The following is a 22706-nucleotide window of genomic DNA, read 5'->3' as shown; positions in this document are numbered from 1 at the left end:
AATGAATTACATTTACATCAGTAATTGCAGTCAGATTTGCCAATGTTCTCACCTCAAACACAATTTCGTTCTGTAACAGCACTTCTATTTCAGTTCATGGTTTCCTCTAAGAATTGTGAACCCAGAAACTGACCATGCCTATACACTATATACAAATATATGTGGATACAAATATATACTTTAAGCCCTTAACTTCAGTCTTAGACTCAATACACAATTGCTTCTGAGATAGAATAGAGGTAAGGACTAGGCATTTAGGTTTAAGTGACTTGCCTAAGTTCACACAGCTAAGAAGTGTCTGAGGTCATATTTGAGTCCAGGTCCTCTGGACTCCAGACCTGGCACTCTATCTACTATGCTACCTAGATATCTGCCCTTGGTCCTACTAGATATCAATACATACCACATTACCCACCATCCTCTGTTGGTAGATTTTTTTTGACAGGCAGTGTACTCTAGGCAGCAGTTAAGGGACTGGGCTTAGAATCAAAAGGATTTGGGTTCAAATTCTGTCTTAGACATTAGTCACTTAACATCTTCTGTTCTTTGGGTTTCTCATCTATAAAATCAGGGGTAGATTTAATGGCTTCTAAGATCTCTTCTAGCTCAGAATCTCCGCTACTACAAGAATATGAGAACCATAGATTCTCCCTAAGGGGTAAATACTTTTGACTTCCTGAAAATTATATTATCCTTAGGGGAAAGGGATTGTTGATGGTTTAATTAATAATGAAAGTTGAGAATGAATCTCTTTTTCCCTGCTGAGATTTTTGAGCCAGGAGAGGAGGAGATAGCACTGTCAGGTAGCCTGGAGACCTCTGCAACAAGGTTAATTAGAGTAGGTAATACCTGACCTATTTGGGAACCCCTTGCTAAGAAGTAGTAATGGATAAGATATTTTTCACCATGGTCAGCTTCTCCCAGCCTTGAAAGAGTTCCTTTACTTCACCATAATAGGTCTTCAGGGTTTTCTCAGTGTTGTCTCCTCCAGACTTCACAGGTCCCCATAATTCTCCAGCGTGACCCTGGAAGGTCTGCCAACTGGGCTGTAGACTGATCCAAAATGCTAGGGTTGAATGTTCTTCTTTTTCTTTATTCAAAGATATTTTATTTTTCCAATTACATGTAATAACAATTTTCAACATGTTTTTCTGAAATTATAAGATCCAAATTATTTCCCTTCCTCCCTTTCCTCCCTGCTCTAGGAGATGGTATCCACTTTTATCTGGGTTATACATGTATTATCATGCAAGACATACTTCCATATTGGTCATTGTTGTAAGAGAATACTCATATAAAACCAAAGCCCCAAGAAAACCATAAATAAATTAATGTGAAACATAGTATGCTTTGATCTGCATCTAACCCCAACAGTTTTTTCCCCCATAGATGAATAGCATTCTTTGTCATAAGTCCTTCAGAATTGTCCTGGATTATTGCTGAGAATAGCTAAATCTTTCACAGTTACTCATTCCACAATATTTCTGTTACTGTGTACAATGCTCTTCTGGTTCTGTTTATTTCAGCCTGTATCAGCTCATGTAAGTTTTTCAGCAGAGCCTGATGTTCTACTGTTTGTATAAAGTTCCCAGTTAACATAAGGAGAGCAGTTTCCTCTGGAAGCTTATCATCCCAAAGTTTCAAATTCATTTCTATAAAGTATCCATATCAATCAGTGTCAATAGTATGGTATAGCATCTTTTAAAACCAGGAATATATACACACAAAAATCAGGGTAATAGTTTACCTACTTCAATAACTAAAGGATTTCATTTAAATAGAGTCCAATGACATTGACCTGTGAACTCCTGTGGGTCTCAGGTGGTGTTCTCTCCCTTATCTTTTAAGGAGATAACCATGATATGTGACAAGGCTGTGTATTTTTTCTTCAATATTTACACAAAAATATTTACAAAGAAAAAAGAATGGGGCAACTAGATGACTCAGTGCACAGAGAGCCAGGCCTGGAGCCAGGAAGTCCTAGATTCAAATCTGCCCTCAGACACTTGCTAGCTGTGTGACCATGGGCAAGTCACTTATTCCCAATTGCCTAACCCTTATTTCTGCCTTGGAACTGACACTTAGTAGCTATTCTGAGAAAGAAGGTAAGGGTTTTAGAAAGAAAGAGAAAAAGAAAGTAGGTAAGGGTTAAAGAAAGACAAAGAAGGTAAGAGAAGAAAGAAAGAAAGAAAGAAAGAAAGAAAGAAAGAAAGAAAGAAAGAAAGAAAGAAAGAAAGAAAGAAAGAAAGAAAGAAAGAAAGAAAGAAAGAGAAAGAGAGAGAGAGAGAGAAGGGAGGGAGGGAGGGAAGGAGGGAGGAAGGGAGGGAGGAAGCAAGGAAAGAAAGAAGGAGGTATGTTATTTTGATTATATAACAACAATAACTAGCATTTATATTAATAATAATAGCTAGCATCTATAATAGTCCTTTAAGGTTTGTAAAGTCCTTTACATGTTATCTCACTTGATTTCTTACCACAATCATATAAGTGCAGTCTTAATCCTAATTTTACAAATGAGGAACCTGAGATTAGTTAAAGTTAAGTGATTTGCCCAGGGTCACATAGCTAGCAAGTGTCTGAATTAGGATTCAAATTTAAGACTTCTTGCTCCAACTCCAATCCTCTTAATTTCTATTACTAATTGATATATGACTACTGATATGACATTTTGAGTCAGTTACACATAAGCTTTACTCTAAGGTATGCTAATTAGATTTTTTTTTTTAAACCCTTACCTTCTGTCTTAGAATCAATACTGTGTATTTGTTCCAAGGCAGAAGAGTGGTCAGGGCTAGGCAATGGGGGTCAAGTGGCTTGCCCAGGGTCACACAGCTGGGAAGTGGCTGAGGCCAGATTTGAACCTAGGACCTCCCATCTCTAGGCCTGACTCTCAATCCACTGAGCTACCCAGCTGCCCCCTAGATTTTTTTTTAATGTTTCCTAAATCTCAAAGGGTCAGAACAGGCCACATTTGGTACATAGGCTTGGGTTCTAGGAAGGTGAGTGGACATATAGGTGGAAGAATTGAAAACATCAGCTGTCTGCCTGCTGGGAAAAAAAAAAGTCTTGTGACATACCATCCCCATAACCAGTGATGGCGAACCTTTTAGAGGGACAGGTGATGTGAGAAATATCCTCAGGTGCATGTGGAGAGGGGGAGGGGAGCAGCCTGTCCCCGTGTCCCTCTGGCTTTCTAGTAATAAATTCAGAGCCCACAGAGAAGACTCTGAGTGCCCCCACTGGCATGTGTGCCATAGATTTGCCACCACAGTCCTAGGCCATTGGAGAAAAGGATTAAAAATTACCCTCCTAGCAAGCTATTGAAATAGTACCCCAAGTCTATACCCCACCATGGAAATACAATGGGAAGGAAATTAATAGAACTACTATTGTTTCTTTTATTATATTTAAGTGTTTTTTACCTGGATCATAGTCATCTCTCTCCTCACAACTTCAATAAACTAAAGGGAACACCACTGGAGAACCACAAAGACTCATAGGGTCATTGTCACTAGACATCCTGATCTTTTTTTCTTTCTGAATCTTTCCAGTTTAAAAGAAGATGGTGTTCTTTCTCTGACAGTGAGTAATCTGGATGCCTTAAAGCAGTGAATTTTTAGTGTTTCAGTTTCACACATTACAAAAAAGATACAGGTCCCAGATGGATTCATATTGAACCAGATACATTCTATCACAAGTAAGGCTTGTTCTGTTTGGCTCCAGAGGGCAAAACTAGGGCCAGTTGGTAGAAATTACAGAGAAACAGATTTCAACTCAGGAGAAGAAAGATTCTCCTGACAGATCTGCCTAAAAATGAAATGGGTTGCCTTGTGAGGTAATGAATATCCCATTCTGGAAGTATTCAAGCAAAGGCTGAATAAATCTTGGTTAGGGATCTTGTAGGTGAACTGCTCACATGCCATGTGATTTTGGGTTGGATGACATCTATGGCACCTTCTAAACTCTAATATTCTTGTGATTAAGTCAGTCAATAAACATTTATTAAGCACCTACTATGTGCCAGGCACTGGGATTAGGTAATGAAACAAAGAAAAATAAAAGATAGTCCCTGCTCAAAAAACCCTCAGTCTAATAAGAGGAATAACTGGAATTAGAGCCCGGTAGAGTTTGAATACCTTGAATTCTGAGGCAGCCCTTTTTTTTAACTACATGCCAAAAAGAATGGACATTTTTTTTATTTCTCTGTCTGTGAGTGGGAGATTGGACTAGACAACTTATCAGGTCCCTTCCATTTCTTATATTCTTGGGTTTTATTATTTCCTTTTTACTGCAGAATCTAATAGATGACCAGCTGAGCAAAAAAGAACACTTGTACCTTGTCTCTTTCGGCACCCAGCCTTCAGCTCTCTGGCCAAATCCAGTGAAGGTCAATAAGTCCACGTGAGTTCTGCCTCTAATGGTGGTGACATATAAAATAATCTGAACAGGAAGGACCAAGGAAAACAGGATAATCAGAGTACTTCCATACTTCAGTGGATCTAATCTGAGTTGAGGTGGGAAGACCCTCCAACAGCAAGTCAAAAACTCATCTCATATGGGATGGGGAACAAGAAGCATACCTTTGGGAGGTCAGGAGGCAAAACCCTGAAATGACTGGAATGGCTAGGACCTCTGAACCCAGAGCAAATTCCAAGTACAATAACCCTAGAACGAGAAATCTCTTTTTAAATCTTTTTTTATTTTATTAAATGTTTCCCAATTATGTGTAATTTTCTTTAATATTTCTTTTTTTAAAATTTTATTTTCATATTCTTTTCCTCCCTCCTCACTCCTCTCACTAAGTCAGAAAGCAATTTGATTTTGATTATAGATGTGAAATCATGAAAAAATAAAAGGAAATCTTAACCTTTTTTTTTCAGGGTACCATTTGGTAGTCTGATAAACCCTATGAACTTCTTCTCAGAAGAAGGTATTAAATGCATAAAATGAAGAACAGGATTACGAAGGAAATCCATTTTATTGAAATGCAGTTTTCAAAATATTTTTAAAATGAATTCACAGCCTCCAAATTAAGAACCCCCTGCCCTAGATGGAAGACGATCTTCTCCATCTGTTGACACATTTCTGATTTGCATGTGCATAAGTGCAGGAAAAACCCCAGTATTTGTTAATGAGTATTTTACAGTCACTCTGTATGTACCTGGCCCAATGTTGATATCTGTCTTATTTCTAAAACATCTAAAACCAAAGAGACCCTGTATAATAATCTTCTAACTCAGATATTTTAACAAGAGGTACATGGATCCTCAAGGTGTCAATGGATAAATTTCAGGGAGTCTGTATATGTGTTTTTTTTAACATTTTGATAATTATATTAAAATATAATTTATTTCCTTTGTAATGTATGTAATTTTATTTTATGCATTTTAAAAAGTATGCATTCTGAAAAGGAGTCCACAATCTTCATCAGCCAGCTCAAAGGACTTAGGTCACAAAAAATTATTAAGAAATCCTACCATACATAAAGTATCCAGCATAGTACTATGAATTATTAGGACTGTATTAAGTTTTCCTGTGAACCAAAATAGCAGAGAAGGTACACAGACCCACCCGATCTCTACCAAATTACCCTCCAGACAACTATGATATGACACCAAAAAATAAATTCTGAGGCAGCATAATCTACAAAAAGATGGGGTAAAATAATTTTTCAGCCCAAAAATTATAGGTGACTGGCACAGCAGATCTACTATAACAGGTTGGAAGTGAAACATAAGGGCAGCATGCCAACATAGTCCCAACTATAGCAACAGACAATAGGGGGCACCTATATCAACAGCAAAGACTTTGGAAACATTCAGCCACAGAGAGTAAGAGGGGTTGGACAACTGCTCAGAAGGAGGGTTACAGGGATCCCTTTGCTGGCTCTGGATGCAAGACTCTTAATGCAATGTCCCTACACAGATACAGGTCACAGTTCTGGATCACAATCTCAAGATGAGGAGGAGTACTAACACATACCAGGATCTGCCACCCCAAGGGAGCAAGAGACATTGGCCATAGTTCCAAGTCAGAAAAGAGTACCTGTGGTTACTCACAAACTAGAGCACAAGCCATGAGAATATTAAACACATCTCTCCTTACATCATTCCACCCTGGAAGAACTGAAAATGTATAAATCCCCAGAGCTAGCTCTGAAGGCAGCTGCATAAAGAACCTGAAGCTTGGAATAGTGCTCCCCACACTAAAGGAACAGAGCCCAACTTCAATCATTTTTTAATTAAAAGAAAAGAAAAATACTGGCAAATGAGAAAACAATAAAACAAAACTCAACATTGAAAGATATTATGGTGTCAGGGGAGACCAAATAAGAGAGGTAGAATAAAAATTGTGGAAAGAAATGAGAATGATACAGGAAAATCATGAAAAAAGAGTCAATAGCTTGGTCAAGGAGACAAAAAAAATACCGAAGAAATTAATATCTTAAAAAAACAGAATAGGCCAATTGGTAAAAGAGGTACAAAAATACACTAAGGAAAAGAATTTTTTTTTAAGTAGAATTGGAACACCTATCAGACTGGCCAATATGGCAGCAAAGAAAAGTGATAAATGTTGGAGGTGATGTGGCAAAATTGGGACACTAATACACTGATGGTGGAGTTGTGATTGGTCCAACCATTCTGGAGGGCAATTTGGAACTATGAAAAAAGGACTTTAAAAGAATACCTGCCCTTTGATCCAGCAATACATCACTAATGGATATGTAGCCCAAAGAGATAATAGGGAAAAATACATTTACAAAAATATTTATAGCCACACTCTGTGGTGGCAAAAAAATTGAAAAGTGAGGGGGTGTCCATTGATTGGGGAATGACTGAATGAATTGTAGTATCTAATAGAATATTATTGTGCTGAAAGGACAATGAACTGGAGGAATTCCATGTGAACTGGAAAAACCTCCAGGAATTGATGCAGAAAAAAAGGAACAAAACCAGGAGAACATTGTACACAGAAACTGAAACATTGTGGCACAAGCAAATGTAATAGACTTTTCTACTAGCAGCAATGCAATGATCCAGGAAAATTCTGAGGAACTTATGATAAAGAACACTATCCGCATACAGAGAAAGAACTGTGGAAGTAGAAACACAGGAAAAAAGCATGATCGATTAAGTGATTTGATGGGGATGTGATTAGGGTTTTGGTGTTAAAAGATTATCTTTTTTGGTGTTATAATTTGGTGTTAAAAGATACTCTACTGCAAATATGGATACTATGGAAATAGATTTTGAACAATGATACATGTATAAACCAGTGGAATTGCCTGTCAGCTCCAGGAGGAAGGGGAGAGGGAAAGAACATGAATCATATAACCATGGAAAAATATTCTAAATAAATTTTAAAAAATTTAAGTAGAATGGGGAGGGGGCAGTTCGGTGGATTGGGAGCCAGGCCTAGAGATGGGAGATCCTGGGTTCAAATCTGGCCTCATCTATGTGACCCTGGGCAAGTCACCTAACCCCCATTGCTTAGCCCTTACTGGTCTTCTGCCTTGGAACCAATACACAGTATTGATTCTAAAACAGAAGGTAAGGGTTACAAAAATTATTTTTAAAAAGAATTGGCCAAATTAAAAAGGAAGTACAAAAAGCTCACTGAAGAAAATCGTGTCTTAAATATTAGAATTGGGCAAGCAGAAGCTAATGACTCCATGAGATATCAAGAAATAATCAAAGTCAAAAAGATGAAAGAGGAGAAAATGTGAAATACCTCATTGGAAAAACAACTGGCCTGGAAAATAAATCCAGGAGAGACAATCTAGGAATTTGTACTAGGAAATTGATGGCTATGATCAAAAAAAGAGCTTAGACATCATCTTTCAAGAAATTATCAAGGAAAACTGCTCTAATGTTCTATAAACAAAGGGTAAAATAGAAACTGAAAGAACACATCAATCACCTCCTGAAAGAGATCCCAAAAAGATAACTTCTACAAATATTATAGCCAAATTCTAGAACTCTCAGGTCAAGGAGAAAATATTGCAAGCAGCCAAACAGAAACAATTCAAATGTCATGGAGCCCACAGTCAGAATAACATAACATTTAGCAGCTTTTATATTAAAAAACTGGAGGGCTTGGAATATGATATTCCAGAGGGCAAAGGAGCTAGGATTTCAACAAAGAATCACTTACACTGCAAAACTGAGCATGATCCTTAAGAGGCAAAAATGTTTATTCAATGAAATACTTTCAGACATTTCTGATTAAAAGACCAGAGCTGAATGAAAACTTGATTCTTAAATATGAGAACCATAAAAAGAGAAACAGGAAAGAGAAACTAAAAGACAATAAAGTTAAAGTATTTACATATCTACATGGGAAGATGATTCTTGTAACTCCTAAGAACGTTATCATTATTAGAGCAATTAGAAGTAGTATACAATGATAGAGGGCAAGGGTATATGTTAAATATGATGGGATGATAGCTAAAAAAATAAAATTAAGGGATGAGGAAGAAGAATGTATTGGGACAATGGATAAAAAGAATGGGCTAAATTATCTCGTATAAAAGAGGCATAAAAGAACTTTTACAGTGGAGGGGGAAGTGGGGGAGGTAGGGAGAAGAGCACTTTTATCTTAATTTCATTAGAATTAGCTCAAAGATGGACAGACATACACAATTAATTGGGTATAGAAATCTATTTTATCTCATAGGAAAGTAGAAGAGAAAGGGGATAAGAGAGGACTAACAGAAATGAGAGCAAATTGGGGGATGTGGAAGTCAAAAGCTAAACATTTTTGAGGATAGGTAAAATGAAAGTAGAGAGAAAAGGATAAATGGGATACAATAAGATGAAGAATAATACACAATAATCATAATGGTGAAAAAAATTTCATAAGTTTCAAATACAAGCCTCATTTCTCAAATACATAGGAAAATGGGGGAAATATATAAGAATACAAGTCATTCCCCAATTGATAAATGGTCAAAGGATATGAATAGGCAGCTCTAAGATAAAATGACTAAAGTTCTCTAGTCATGCAAAAATCACTATCTAGATCACTATTAAACAACTCTGAGGAACTATCCCACACCTATCAGATTGGTTATTATGACAGAAAAGGAAAATGACAAAGCTTGGAGGGGGTATGGGAAAATTGAGACATTAATATACTGTTGGGAGAGTTTTACAAACTGATTCAACCATTCTAGAGAGCAATTCGGACCTATTCCCAAAGGGCTATGAAATAGTGCATATCCTTTGCCCCAGCAATACCACTGCTAGATTTGTAATCCTAAAGGAGAAGGATCTATGTGTACAAAAATATTTAAAGCATCTCTTTTTATTGGGGCAAAGAATTGGAAAATGAGGGGATGTCCATCAATTGGAAAATGTCTGAGTAAGTTATTGCATATGATTGTAATAGAATATTATCGTGCTGTTAGTAATAGTTAATATTATTAATTATTTATTAATAATACTATAGAGAAATGACAAGTAGGAGGATCTCAGAAAAAACTGGAAAGACTTAAACAAACTGGAGCTGAGTGAAATAAGCAGAACTAGGAAAACACTGTACACAGTGACACAATGAATAAATGTGAATAATGACTACACCATTCTCAGCAATGCAATGCTCCAAAACAATCCCAAAGGACTCATGATAAAGAATGTCATCTGCTTCCAGAGAAAAACTGATGGAGTATGAATCTAGACCAAAGAAAATTTTTTTCACTTTCTTCCTTAATTTTTTTTGTTGTTGTTCAAGTTTCCTTCCACAGAAAGATTAATATGGGAAATGTTTTACATGATTGCACATCAAAAATCTGTATCATATTGGTTACCATGGATGAAAAAGGAAAGGGAGAGAGTGAGAGAATTAGAGTTTTTTTTAATGTTGGAAACACTTTTTACAAGTAACTGGGGAAAAAAGAAGGTAAATTTTTCATTTGTTTTTGTGCTGCTGCTAATAACATTTTTGTAACTTTTCTCTGATCCTTTCTTAAACCAGACTTGGTATCCTAGGAGATTCAGCATCAATTAAGCTATAGTAACTATCTAATCCAAATATCTGAATAAAATTCATTTTCATCATGTGCTTCTTCATCTTTATCTTCATTTTAGTGATAAGTTTTTGGTTCTGTGCTAGTCCAAAGCTAGTCCATATTGCATACCCAAAGAGAGTACCCAGTCTGAGATAAATTACCAGAGGCTGTGGGAAGTATTTTAAGTGAAGAAAGATAACTCAATACTTTAGATCAAAGCGGGATTCCCAAGATGATAATAGAAATGTGAACCTTGGTCTCAGTTTTGTTCTCTTTTCAGCCTCCAGGAAGCCAAGGAGTGGGTACAGATGCTACAGCCCCGTGGAGGAAGCAATTTGCTCCAAAGTCTGAGAAAAGTCTTCATGAAGAAGGAGCTGGATTCCTTGGTAGTTATCATAGGAAGCTGGTAGGTCCCTTTTCCTAAATGCAAATCTTAAAAACTACTCAGACTATACTTTAGAAGATTTGATTTAGCTATTTCTTTATTGTAACAATGGAGATATTTGGTCTAACAAGAATCAGGAAGGGCTTGGGAACTTTACATTACTCCATCCATACTTAGACATACTTTAGGGGAAGATAAAGTTGTAAACTCCTGATTGAACAATGAAGGTACTTAACTCATACCTTATAGTGAAGCCAGAACCTTAAGCTAGGTCTATTTTTAGATCTAATACAAAAAAGTGTTAAGTACCTGTAAAGGTTAAATTAATCACAAAAAGGTCAAGTAACTCACAAAAGGTGAGCTTAACAAAGAAGTGTGAAGTACTCAGAAGATATAATCTAACCAGAGAAGGTGAGAACTAGAGTGGTGAGAACTAAGAATGGGCAGTCCTGGAAAAAAGCGTTTACTGTGATTGATAGATATAAAAATTTAGGGGAGGTGACATAAGAGAAAATGCTCTTTAAAAGAAGGCTAAAAGTCAGTTCAAGAGATTATTTCTGAACTGAGTTCAGAAGATTGAGTTCAGTGGAGGACTAGATGGTCTTATGGTGAGTGACAAGACTGACTTGGGAATTTTATTTGGCGACCATTTAAATCTAGATTTCAAGTCACAACACTAAAATTATCTTTACATAAAAGAACATAACGCTGTGTAAACTGAGGCAAAGAACCAGTTGACTATGCACATGAGACTATGTATGTAAGAATGCATCATTAGTTTGAGGCAAATTAAAAGAACATTTTGTCCTGCTTCTGGAAAATTATGCCATCTTTCAGATATGAAATTAAACTGTTGACCTGCCATCAGATGTATTTTGTTGGGTGTCCAATAGTAAGTAAGGATGGATCCCATTGAACAATCTATACTCTTTCATACCCCTCTTTGGGATTAGTGGTATGAATGGTTATGACCAGAGATGAAATCATTAACTTTGAAAAGCTAATGTATCAGGATTGTCCCACCAAAGAATTAAACTCCATGCTTATGACCTCATCAGCCTAATCAACTAGTCTGTTCCATGTTTGAATTAAAATATATCATGCCCACTTTTGGTTTTCCTTCCTATTGCATTTTTTTTTCCTTCTTGGAAACATCAATGTCTTTTCTTGAGATGATATACAAAACTTTGGAGTTTCCTTTAATCTATACAACTCTGCTTTCTCTTTGATCCTGATTTTCCTGTGGGCCTGATAGGAAGGAATTTGTCAAAGGTGTGGGGGGCTCCTGGAGGATGAGCTACATGGATCTTAGAGCTAAGAACCCAGTGTTTTAGAGTAAGAGAGGAAGAATTGAGTATTTTGTGGGAATCTCCTTAGATAAGACACTCTGAAAGATGCTATATGAAATTATTCTACACACTCATTTTATAATAAAACTATTTTAGTAGCAGATGTTGGGCCCACCAGCCTCTATATTTTAAGATATCTCTACATAGCATTACTTAAATGTCTACAAAACAAGAAGAAGTGGGCAGAGAAGGAAAAAGCTGAGGTTAAGAGGATATTCTTAAGTTTAAATGCTCAGATGGCCCCTGAATCTCTAGGATTGTCAGGCATCATACCTTGTAGTTAGTGTTTTCAAATGCTCACACTTTGGACAGCTTCCCAGTGTAAAATGGTGAGAGAAAGACCACTGGGACATTTTAATCCAAAAATGTTGAGAGAGAGGAGACAGCACTAAGGACTAGAGAAGTGGGTATAGACCCATCTACCTGGGAAGCTCTCAGGTACCTTTCTCAGAAAGAAAATAGGAGGCACAGAGCATAAGTAATCTAACATACCATTTTGTTGTAACTCCTTTACTTTGGGATTGTCTCACTATGGCCTGTCTTGTCTGAAACGGGGTCCTTTTCCTCAGCCCAGACCAATCACCAGAAATTCTGTCAGACTACATTCTGCAGTGCACCCTGGGAAGGAATCTGAACCTCCACACTATCACTTACAAATGCAGTAACTACATGCCCCTGGTAAGTGCCTGGAAGGGTAGGAAGCTTTTCACTGAATCTGGTAAAGTCATTATGGTTTAAAGATCTGGACTCAATCCGTGGTTTAGGGGAGTTAAAAGACTTGGTTTATTCTAATGTCAATTTGATTATTAATGCTGGTTCTCTGTACCTCAGTTTTCATTCTTGTAAAAGGGGAAGCAATGAATTTATGGAAGTTGGATTGAGGAGTTAAGTGTTTGAACTCCAGGGGATAAGTAGTAGTAGTAGTCGTTGTCGTCATCGTCGTCATAGCTGTAGCAGCAGCAGCAGCATTTATAAAGCCCTTTAAGATTTATCAAATATATCATACATATTTCATCTAATCTTTACAACAACTTCAGGAAGGAGGAACTATAATTACCTCTAATTTATAGATGAGGAAACTGAGGCAGACAGAGGCTATGTTATTTGCCCAGAGAGTTACAAATCTAGTAAATATCTGAGACTAGATTTGAACTCAGATCTTCCTGACTCCAGATTCAATTACCTTTCCAGGAGTTGTAAACCCCATGATATTGTTATTACTCTCTTCAGGACTGACATTAGCTCTCTTCTGTCACCATTGCTGTAGGCTGTTGTCAGGAACTTTTCAGAAAGTATTAAAGGCCGTTACCACAGCTACAAACCAGGACCAGAGGTAAGACCACCTGATCCCTGTCCTGCTAACATTCACTCCAGGTAATTCTGCTACCTCTGTTCTACTCCTGAGCTGCTTACTCTAAGCTGAGGGAGAAAAATCATGAACTGGTACTGATTATGTCAATTAATTTATGCTTCAGCTGGGTCCTCACTGATGCACATCCCATCAGACTACATTCTACAGTGCCCCTAGCTACCCAGATTCTTCATGTCTCATTGTCTATTAGATTTCCTGTATTTGCTATTTCAAGTCTTCTCTTTCCTCAGACCTCCAATTCTAATCACTCCCTCCAAATAATTAAATCATTACTGAGAAAAATAAAGTCATCCTTTGTAATTCCATCCCTTTGTTATGCCAAACCCTTCAATAATAGCCTTTCCTTTCCTCTTGCCCTCTAGTCTCAGAAAAAGAAATGGATCTCCTCCTTGGCAATGCAATTCAACAAACATTTCTTTCTTTTTTTTTAACCCTTACCTTCCATCTTAGAAGCAACACTGTGTATTAGTTCCAAGGCACAAGAGCAATAAGGGCTAGGCAATGGGGGTTAAGTGACTAGCCCAGAGTCACACAGCTAGGAAACATGTGGGGTCAGATCTTTTAATCTTCACAATCAGGAGAGAGTTAATTTTACTCTTCACACTATGCTTATTGCCTCTGTTTCCTTTTCTTGTCATTATATTAGCTAGCATTTCTGAAACTGTATCAAATATTAGTAGAAACAATAAACAATCTTACTCTTGCCCTCCTTAAACTGGAAAGACCTTTATTGTTTCTACTTTACAGATAATACTATCTCTCTGCTCTAGATAGATACTATTTAGATTCTATGTATTACAGTACAAAAATATAATACATACAAAATGTATATTTGTTAGACTGTAAATTCTGGCAAAAAAGGTCAGGATTGATCCTTTTTTCTAGGTACATGCAGAATCAATTTTTGACAATTGTTTTCTGACATTTTAAGATTCAGATTTGCTCTTTCCCTCCTTTCTCCCCTGCAAGGTAATATATCGTTTGATATAGGTTATACCAGTACTTTCATGCAATACATATCTCCATCTTGCTTATGTTATGATAGAAGACATATCACACATACAATAAAAATCTCATGAAGGAAATAAAGCGAAAGATGGCATTCTTTGATCTGCACTCAAGACTCCTCCAGTTTCTTCTTTGGCTGTGGGTAACATTTTCATCACAAATCCCTTGTGGTTACCCTGGAAACTTGCTTTGTTGATAATGGTCTAGCCCTTCACAGTTGATCATTATATAATATTTTTGTTATTGTATGCATTGTTCTCCTGGTTCTGCTCACTTTACTTTGCATCAGTTCATATAAGGCTTCCAGGTTTTTCTGAATGTATCCTGCTAATCATTTTTAATAGCTCAATAGTATTCCATTACAATCTTATCCTAAAACTTGTTCATCCATTCGCCAGGTGATGGATAACCCCTCAGTTTCCTATCCCTATGCTTTCTAATGTTTTTTAACATTAAAAAGAATGCTCTATTTTTGTCAATTTTTTTTTGAATCTATAAACAATCCTTATCATTTCAAAACTTCTAAAGAGAAACAGGAGATGTGGATGAATCCCACAAATTGACCCCCTAGGAAATCACTTTCAGGATCCAGGGAATTTTTTAAAAAAAATCAAAGACCTTAGTGGACTGTGAACTCTAAGTTTTAGTAGTGTTATATGATAGCAAAACAAACAAACAAACAAAAAACCCCAAAGAAATAAAGAAAAGAAAACCTAAAGCAAACTTGGATTGCATTTTAAGAGAAATATAGTGAATAAGACTAGAGATGTGATAATATCTTTGTATTCTGTCCCAGCCAGACTGCATGTGAAGTATTATGTTCAGTTCTAGTCATATTTTAGGAAAAATATTGATAAATTGGAAATCAATGAGGGTAACCAGACTATAGGAAGGCTTCAAGTTCATGCCATATGAAAATCAATTGAAGGATGGTTAGACTGAAGAAGAAAAGGCTTAGGGGAGATATGGTAGCTGCATTGAAGTATTTTAATGTTTTGCACATGGAAGAAAGAATATGTTTGTCTTGCTTGTTTAAAAAAAAACTAGGATTGATGAAGGGAACTAGCAAAGAGGAAAAAATGGACCTGAGTTATGGAAAAACTTCCTAACAATTAGGATAATCCCAAAGTGAAATGGTCTACCTCATGAGGGTAGGAGGTATCCCTTCACAGGTATGTCAAATGAAAGCTGGATGACTACATCTGGGGTATGTTGTAAGGAATCATTTTGTTGAGCAATAAAGCCATTAAGGCCTCTTCCACCTCTGAGGTTCTGTGTAATTCTGTGATTCTATGACAATGTAATTCAAAACTAACACTGTAGTATTACCCTCTGAGATATGAACTTCCCAGAATGAACACGTACAAGTTCTAAAGATGATAAAACAAGAGTGTTGAAGTAATCATTGCCAAATAAAGATAATATATGTAATAATAAGAGTCAAATGCTATCAATTCCAATACCAAAGAAGAACAATTAACATGTTTATATATTATCCTGTATCAACATTTAAATAATTAATTATCCATTTAGTAAAATAGTTGTTTAGATTACTGGTTCATGTTTCAATGACCAGGTATTGGTGCCCACTAATAAATGTATATGGATTTTACAGGTATGTTTTAACGTCACAAATCTTACATTTCACACCAGGGAACCAAATTTAATCAGCACTTTCCTGTAGTAAAACCCTGCCTAAAGCTTTACTTTAAATAACACAGTTTCAAGAATAGAAGTAGAAACACAAAGAACATGAGTCACACTCATTTGCTAATTGTCCATTCCTTAAGTGAATCTTGACCAGCTATAATATTTACCTTTAACCTAAATTTTTGTTTTATTCCTGCTTAGGATCAGAATTCTGCCAATAGTGATATAGTCAAGCTCCTTAAAGAGATTCAGCAGGCTAATAATATTCTTGGCACCATCAAAGAGATGTACCAGAGCAGGACTTGTGAAGCATTCACCAGCATGGCACGGGAAGTAAGTGCTGAGCCTCCCTAACCTATGTTTATTAACCCTCTTGCCAACATATGTGTTCAACATTTGCCAAGGAAGCTTTTGGCATTTCATGTATATTTTAATCTACCACCCAGAAAAAATATAGAGAGCCTCTAAAAAAATTATTTTGCTTTTTTATTATCTAAGTATCTACAGGAAGGAAGGCCAAACTGACAGGATTACTCCCAGTAGGTAGTTTGTATACCCGAAGTTGAACAAGTCCCTGTCATCTGATGTGCACCCAAAGCTCCCTGAATCTGGTTCCCATGGAAACAAAATCAGCTCTCCTCCACCAAAACAATCAAGCTTGATTCTTTTACTTATTTCTTTTTCCCTTTTCTATGTGCCCCAGGGAGGCTGAAAATGGTTTCACCACTTTTGGTCATTTTCACTTCCCTAAGGAGAGAACTGCAAGTGTTCTGTTCCCCCATCACAGAGGTGGATTGATTTTGTGACTGTGAGATGCCTTGAAGATCATTCTTCTATTCTCCTGCCACATTCAGAATAACTCCACCGCCTTGTGGATATAATTAATGGGAACTTGGAAACAATTTAATAAGTCAATCATTTACTAGAGCCTAATGTTATGTAGAGCATTAAAAACTCTTTCTTTTTCTTCATTTCATAATAATGGGCACAATAAATATTGCATGTCATTTTGGCTTGATAGAAAACACAGCTATTGACAAGGCAGGATTAAGAGCAGATAACATACAATCTGACCTTAGATACCTCCTAGTTGTGTGGTCCTGGGCAAGCCACTTAATCCCCATTGCCTAGCCCTTACTACTTTTCTACCTTGAATCAATACATAGTATTGATTCTAAGACAGAGGGTAAGAGTTTTTTTAAAAAAAAGAAGAAAAATATAGAGTACTTATTCTATATATTAGAGCTTGTAGGGCAGCTAGGTGGCACAGTGCCTAGAATGCCAGGCCTAGAGACAAGAAGACTCATCTTTCTGAGTTCCAGTCCAGCCTCAGGACACTTCCTAGCTCTGTTGCCCTGAGTAAATCACTTAACCCTGTTTGCCTCAGTTTCCTCATCTGTAAAAATGAGCTAGAGAAGGAAATGGCAAACCATTCTAGGATATTTGTCATCAAATGTGGTCACAAAGAGTCAGACAGGACTGAAACAACTGCAGAACAACAAAAATACTAGAGCATAAGTGAACAAAGGCATGGTAGAGGGTGAAATAACACTGGACTCTAAACTTGGGTTTCAGGCTTGACCTTCAACTGTATTTTCATAGTCAAGTAAGTTATGTTCTTTGACTGTCAGCTTCTTTACCTTTAAAATAATGGAGCTAGCCAGGAGGTCTCCCTTCCCCTCTTTGTTGCTGATTCTAAGTAGGTTGGAGCTATCATGGCAACTATTCTAACCTTAGAAGTAATTATCTACATTTTGCCATGCTATAAAAAACACAACAACAAAAAAAGGAAAAATGGCAAATTCTGGAAGGGATGTGGGAAAATAGATATACTAGATAACATTCTACTGGTAGAGCTGCAAACTGATCCAACCATTCTGGAAAACAATTTGAAACTGTACCCCAAGAGTTATTAAACTGTACATACCCTTTGACCCAATAATACCACTATTGGATCTATACCCAAAAAAAGATTTTAAAAAAAAGGAAAAGGACCCATATGAACAAAAATATTTATAGCAATTCTTTTTGTGATGGCAAAGAATTAGAAACTGAAGGGACATCTATCAAACTGGGGAATGACTGAACAAGTAATGGTATACGAATGCAAAGAAACACTATTGTGCTATAAGAAATGAGGACGGGGATAGTTTCAGAAAAACCTGGGAAGACTTGTATGAACTGATATGGAGTAAAATGAACTGAACCAGGAAAACACTTTATATAGTAACAGCAATATTATAAAGAGATTCAACTTTGAAAAACTTGGTAACTGGTCAACACAATGAGCCACCACAATTCCAAGGACTCATAATGAAACATACTATTTATTTCCAGATAGAGAGCACAATGAAGTCTATTTTTTCTTTTTCTTTCATTTTTTTGTCACGCCTAATGTGGAATTTGTTTTGCCTGACTATATATTTATAACAAATTCTACTTTTATTTTTTGCCTTTTCAGTGGTTAAGGGAAAGTGGAAGGAGACAATTTAGAAGTTTGATGGGTATGGCACTAAATAAGTAAATTAGTTTGTGTAGGATTGTCATTTTTATTGTTAGCTCATCCTACCCATGAGCAATTAATGTTGTTCTAATTACTTAGATCTAGTTTTAATTGTGTGGAAAATGTTTGAAGGAGAGAATTTGGAACAAAAAAAATGGAATATAATAAATAAATTTCATTTTTGATTAATTTTAGCAAATTTTAAATTTTATAAAATATGATTGAATTTTTAATTGATTTTTTAAAGAGCATGGTAAATGAACAAGTCTTTATGTTCCTTTTTCATGCAAGCATACTTTCCAATATAAATATCAGTGATGGTAATGAAGGGAATAAAGAAATTACTAACAAAGCCATTATGTAGGCTATGGAAATAGGAGCTGATGAGTGCACTTGACTTCTCATTGAAGATTTTAGCAGACCCCAAAGAAGGTGGCATGGAGAGAGTTGGTTCAGTGGTAGTTAGCTTAGAGATTAACCAAATAAGATTTCTAAGTCTACTGATAGATAGTACAATGCTGAGGACTCTTGAATTTTTTAAGCTCTTCCTAGCTCTAAAATTTTGTATATCTTTATGATATTTTTTACTCATTTTAGATCTCTGCTGAGTTTACAAAATTGCCCATATCCAGCTTCTTACCCAAGCCTCCAAAGCATGAGGGCCCCCTCAAAATTAAAATCCCCAACTTCTTGACCAGAACTTCTGAAGACTGGCTGAAGTCAAATGGATTGAAAGGTATTTTTCTCAAGGAGTGGACACAAATAACTAAATGCCATTATGCCTTGGTTAAAAAAAAAATGCCCTGAACTTTACTGTCTTTTACAGCCAAGAAGTTAACTCTTTTCCAGATTTTGGCTCCTAATGCATTCAGTCCTATAGAAGAATTTGTGCCCATTCTCCAGAAAACAGTACCTTCAACTCTCCATGAGGTAATTCAAGACAACTGCAACATATTAATGGAAATAATATTGCAGCTGGTAGAGAGCATGAGTTTAAATCTTGACTCTGCTTCTTACTATATCTGTGTGATGTAATCTGTTTGTGCCTCAGTTTTCTCATCTGTAATAGAAGAAAATTGGATTAATATGACCTCTAAGTTTCCTTCCAACTCTAAATCTAACAAACCTGTTTTATAGATGTTGTACTCCTCACTGTGTATGTTCCTTCAATACATAGAAAAGCATCGAAAAAGAGGACTTTTTTTGAAAGTTAGATCCTATACATTTTATCCACCTATCTTCCAAGTCCCCCTTTCCTGTTGATCCTACAAAAGATGAGGACATGGTAGTGGTCTCTATAGCCTTAAATGTGGCTGCAATTCATTTTCCCACTTCTCATTATGATACCCAGAAGCCAAAGCACAAGTAAGACTTCACCTCATTTCCCTATACTATTCCCTTGACTACAGAAGGTGATGATGCAGTTTGAATGGTATGATGGAACCGTAAAGAATATACAAGTAGATCTACCCCTTCTGTATGACTATCAGGTCAGTGAATGGCTTTTGATCACACACACACACACACACACACACACACACACACACACACACACACACACACTGTGGGAAGAATGAGAGAAAGCAGACATAGGAGGAACAGAAAGAACTGGTAGAAATCCCAAAAGTAAATAACCTCTTTGCCTTGTACTTAGAATCCCCAAATTGTTTTCACCAATTGAATGTAGGGACCAGGGCCCTCCCAGCAAATGCTTCTTGGCCATCTGGTCTGTGATGCCATCTTTTAGAAAAGCTTCCCCATTGCCCTTCTCTCTCTTTTTTTTAACTCAAGACCAATTTACCCTACACTCCCATGTAGGTGGTGCAGTGCATAGATTACTGCACCTAAAGTCAGGAAGACCTATATTCAAATCGAGTTTCAGATACTTATGGACTTTATGACCCTGGGTGAGTTATTCTGTCTGCCTCAGTTTCCTCATCTGTAAAAAGGGGATAGTAATAGCATCTTCCTTCAAGGTTGTTACAAGGGGGGTAGTCTTTATTATCATTCCCATTTTAAAATGGAGATTTTATGTACAAGGCAAAGAGGTTATTTATTTATGGGATTTTTGGGGGGGAGAACCATAGCACAATTCCTGAAACCTGATCATGGGAGTCCCCTTAACCTTACCACAAAATTTCCCTCTTCCCCCAAATCTCTTGGTTTGCCTTTCTTTGGAAACAATTGTCCATTAAGTCTGTCCCATCTGTGGATTTGTAGAAGCAACTAAACAATGCCATACAGATATATGAGAGGCGGATTGAGTGGCTTTCCATCTCTAGCAGGAGAATTTGGGGCACAGTCTGTGAAAAAAGGTATTTTCTCCTCTGTGGTTTCCTGACTCTTTCATTATGTTTCTGCTACACAACACTTCATGCATGGTGAGTTCTCATTAAACTTCATTAGTGATGGTATTGTGGATGGCATCCACTCCATAGATAGATTTCAGGGGACCATGACTTTGTATGGGGAAAAAAATAGACACAGCTGACACACAAAAAGTCAAGAACCTCTGATCTAGGCCAAGAAGAGAAAATTTCTCTAGTCCTGAAAATCCATGGTAAGTTTAAGCACTCCCCCCCAGAACAGTAAGCCTATGGTATAGTCAGTCAGGGGAGGAAAAAGAAGGGGGAAATCTGAAAAAGAAAAAAAAAGATAAGCTGTAGGTAAGAAGAAGAGAAGGTTGGGGGAGGAGAAAAGAAGGGTGCATATTAATGTCACAAATTGCCTTCTCTAAGACCCATCTGTTTCTGTCTTCCTCAGTTTACTCATCTGTAAAATAGATAATAATAGCACCTATCTCCCAGAATCGTTGTGAGGATAAAATGAGATGATATTTGTGAAATGCTTTTGCAAACCTTAATACACCTTATAAATTATAGCTATTATTATTTTTATCATTATCATTCCCCTATGACTTTTAGTTGCAGGATCATTAACTCGTAGGGGCTTTGAACCAAGGAAATGGAGGTCATCTTACCCCATTGTCATGCCTCAGGTTATGACCATGCTATAATTACCCCAGTCCAGTGCTCCATATTTTGATACTTCTGGAGGAAGAGATGAGATGCCCTTCTCAGGATACCTTCTCTAATATTCTGGCCATACCTTTGTTGGTTTCAAATTGTAGAGATTTCGAACAGTGCTTAGCTCAACTCACATAATTCTTCCTGGAAAAAACTTTAAATAGTAATATGGAACAAAATAAACATTAGCTGAGAGATTCAGTTCTCCTTTTAAAGGTTGTATTTCTTTTTAGGGTAGTTATACTGGTGGATCTCTCAGTGACCAATTCCATGTACATTATTCATATCCAACATTCCTTAAGACTTCTGCTTGAAGAACAATTGTCAAACAAGGATTGCTTCAATATCATAGCGTAAGCTTCTGATGATTGGGGTGGGAGGAATATATTTATTGGAAGGGAGTTTGTACAAAGAAGGTGACTGGCAACAAGATGATGATGGCGATCAATATTAAAGGGACTTAACGTCATATGATGGCTATCAGTTTATCTGATTTGGATGATCTCGTTTTTAGCTTTGAATAATTAAATGGTTGCAGGAGTCCACTGGGGCAATGTTGATAGGTGGCCCCAAAACACATCACTTGATCAACCAGGGTAAAATGTAACCAGATCTCATGGCCCGGGTTTGTTCTCATGACTCCTATGCTGCAATATGCAAAAAAATAAGACACAGATGAATCATAAGGTTCACACTTGCCTTGCTTCATAGGATCATTTGTTCCAGACCCTGAGTTCAAATGGAAAATATTCAAAGCTCAGAATATTACAAACACACATTTGTCTGAATTCCTATATTACTCTAGTTCCAACCAGTCATACATTGTAAAAATCTCAACTAATTCAGCTGAAGAATTTAATTCAGCTAAGACCTGCCACCCAAAAAAAAAAATCACCAAGGACCTAGTTTTGCTATGTTCCACTTTAATGAAAATAAACAAATAGCAATAAAATAAGTTTGTGATAAGACTTATTTTTTTTCCAAAAAGCAGTTTCCCAAGATCAGCATATATCCAGTCCAATCTCCTATATCTTCTATAGTTAGAGTCCTATAGAATGACTCTAAGATACCAAGTTAGCTAAAAAAAGGGGGGGGGCCTCAAATATGTTCAATCATTTATATTTACAAAGGCTGGAAAGTTGAATCATGGATTTTAGATCCTCAAAAATAGGTAGAACTCTCATTCCCCTAGTAATCAGTTTTTCTCTGGGTGTATATGTGTATACATACATAGGTTTGTTCACTTATAGAGATGTTTTAACTGTGGTGAGAGTTTCTTTTTTTTTTTATCCCTCCCAATGAATGCAGCTTGGTGGCATAGTAGAAAGAATTCTGGCCCTGGAGTTAAGAAGACCTAAATTCAAATCTAACTTCAGATACTTACTAGCTTTGTGACCTTGGGCA

General features: G+C 36.7%; 1 protein-coding gene across 6 annotated transcripts in view; it reads left to right on the top strand.

Annotated features, from left to right (window-relative positions):
* Positions 1 to 22706, top strand: part of VWA3A (von Willebrand factor A domain containing 3A) — an 83244-nt gene that overhangs the window by 33114 nt on the left and 27424 nt on the right. For 4 of the 6 annotated variants that reach the window (XM_007498236.3, XM_056806540.1, XM_056806538.1 and 1 more), the window contains 10 exons: positions 4295 to 4401; positions 10290 to 10415; positions 12313 to 12421; positions 13011 to 13076; positions 15975 to 16106; positions 18874 to 19012; positions 19103 to 19206; positions 19686 to 19766; positions 20497 to 20657; positions 21536 to 21655. In XM_007498236.3, the coding sequence (XP_007498298.2) occupies positions 4295 to 4401; positions 10290 to 10415; positions 12313 to 12421; positions 13011 to 13076; positions 15975 to 16106; positions 18874 to 19012; positions 19103 to 19206; positions 19686 to 19766; positions 20497 to 20657; positions 21536 to 21655 (1145 nt within the window). The remainder of the gene's footprint in view (positions 1 to 4294; positions 4402 to 10289; positions 10416 to 12312; positions 12422 to 13010; positions 13077 to 15974; positions 16107 to 18873; positions 19013 to 19102; positions 19207 to 19685; positions 19767 to 20496; positions 20658 to 21535; positions 21656 to 22706) is intronic. The other 2 variants (XM_056806539.1, XM_016423883.2) reach the window with 1 other exon arrangement.

Source organism: Monodelphis domestica, chromosome 7 (genome assembly GCF_027887165.1).
Source record: "Monodelphis domestica isolate mMonDom1 chromosome 7, mMonDom1.pri, whole genome shotgun sequence".
In the NCBI taxonomy this organism is placed as follows: domain Eukaryota; kingdom Metazoa; phylum Chordata; class Mammalia; order Didelphimorphia; family Didelphidae; genus Monodelphis; species Monodelphis domestica.
Note: the sequence above shows the minus strand (reverse complement) of the source record. Positions and strands in the feature narration are given on the sequence as shown.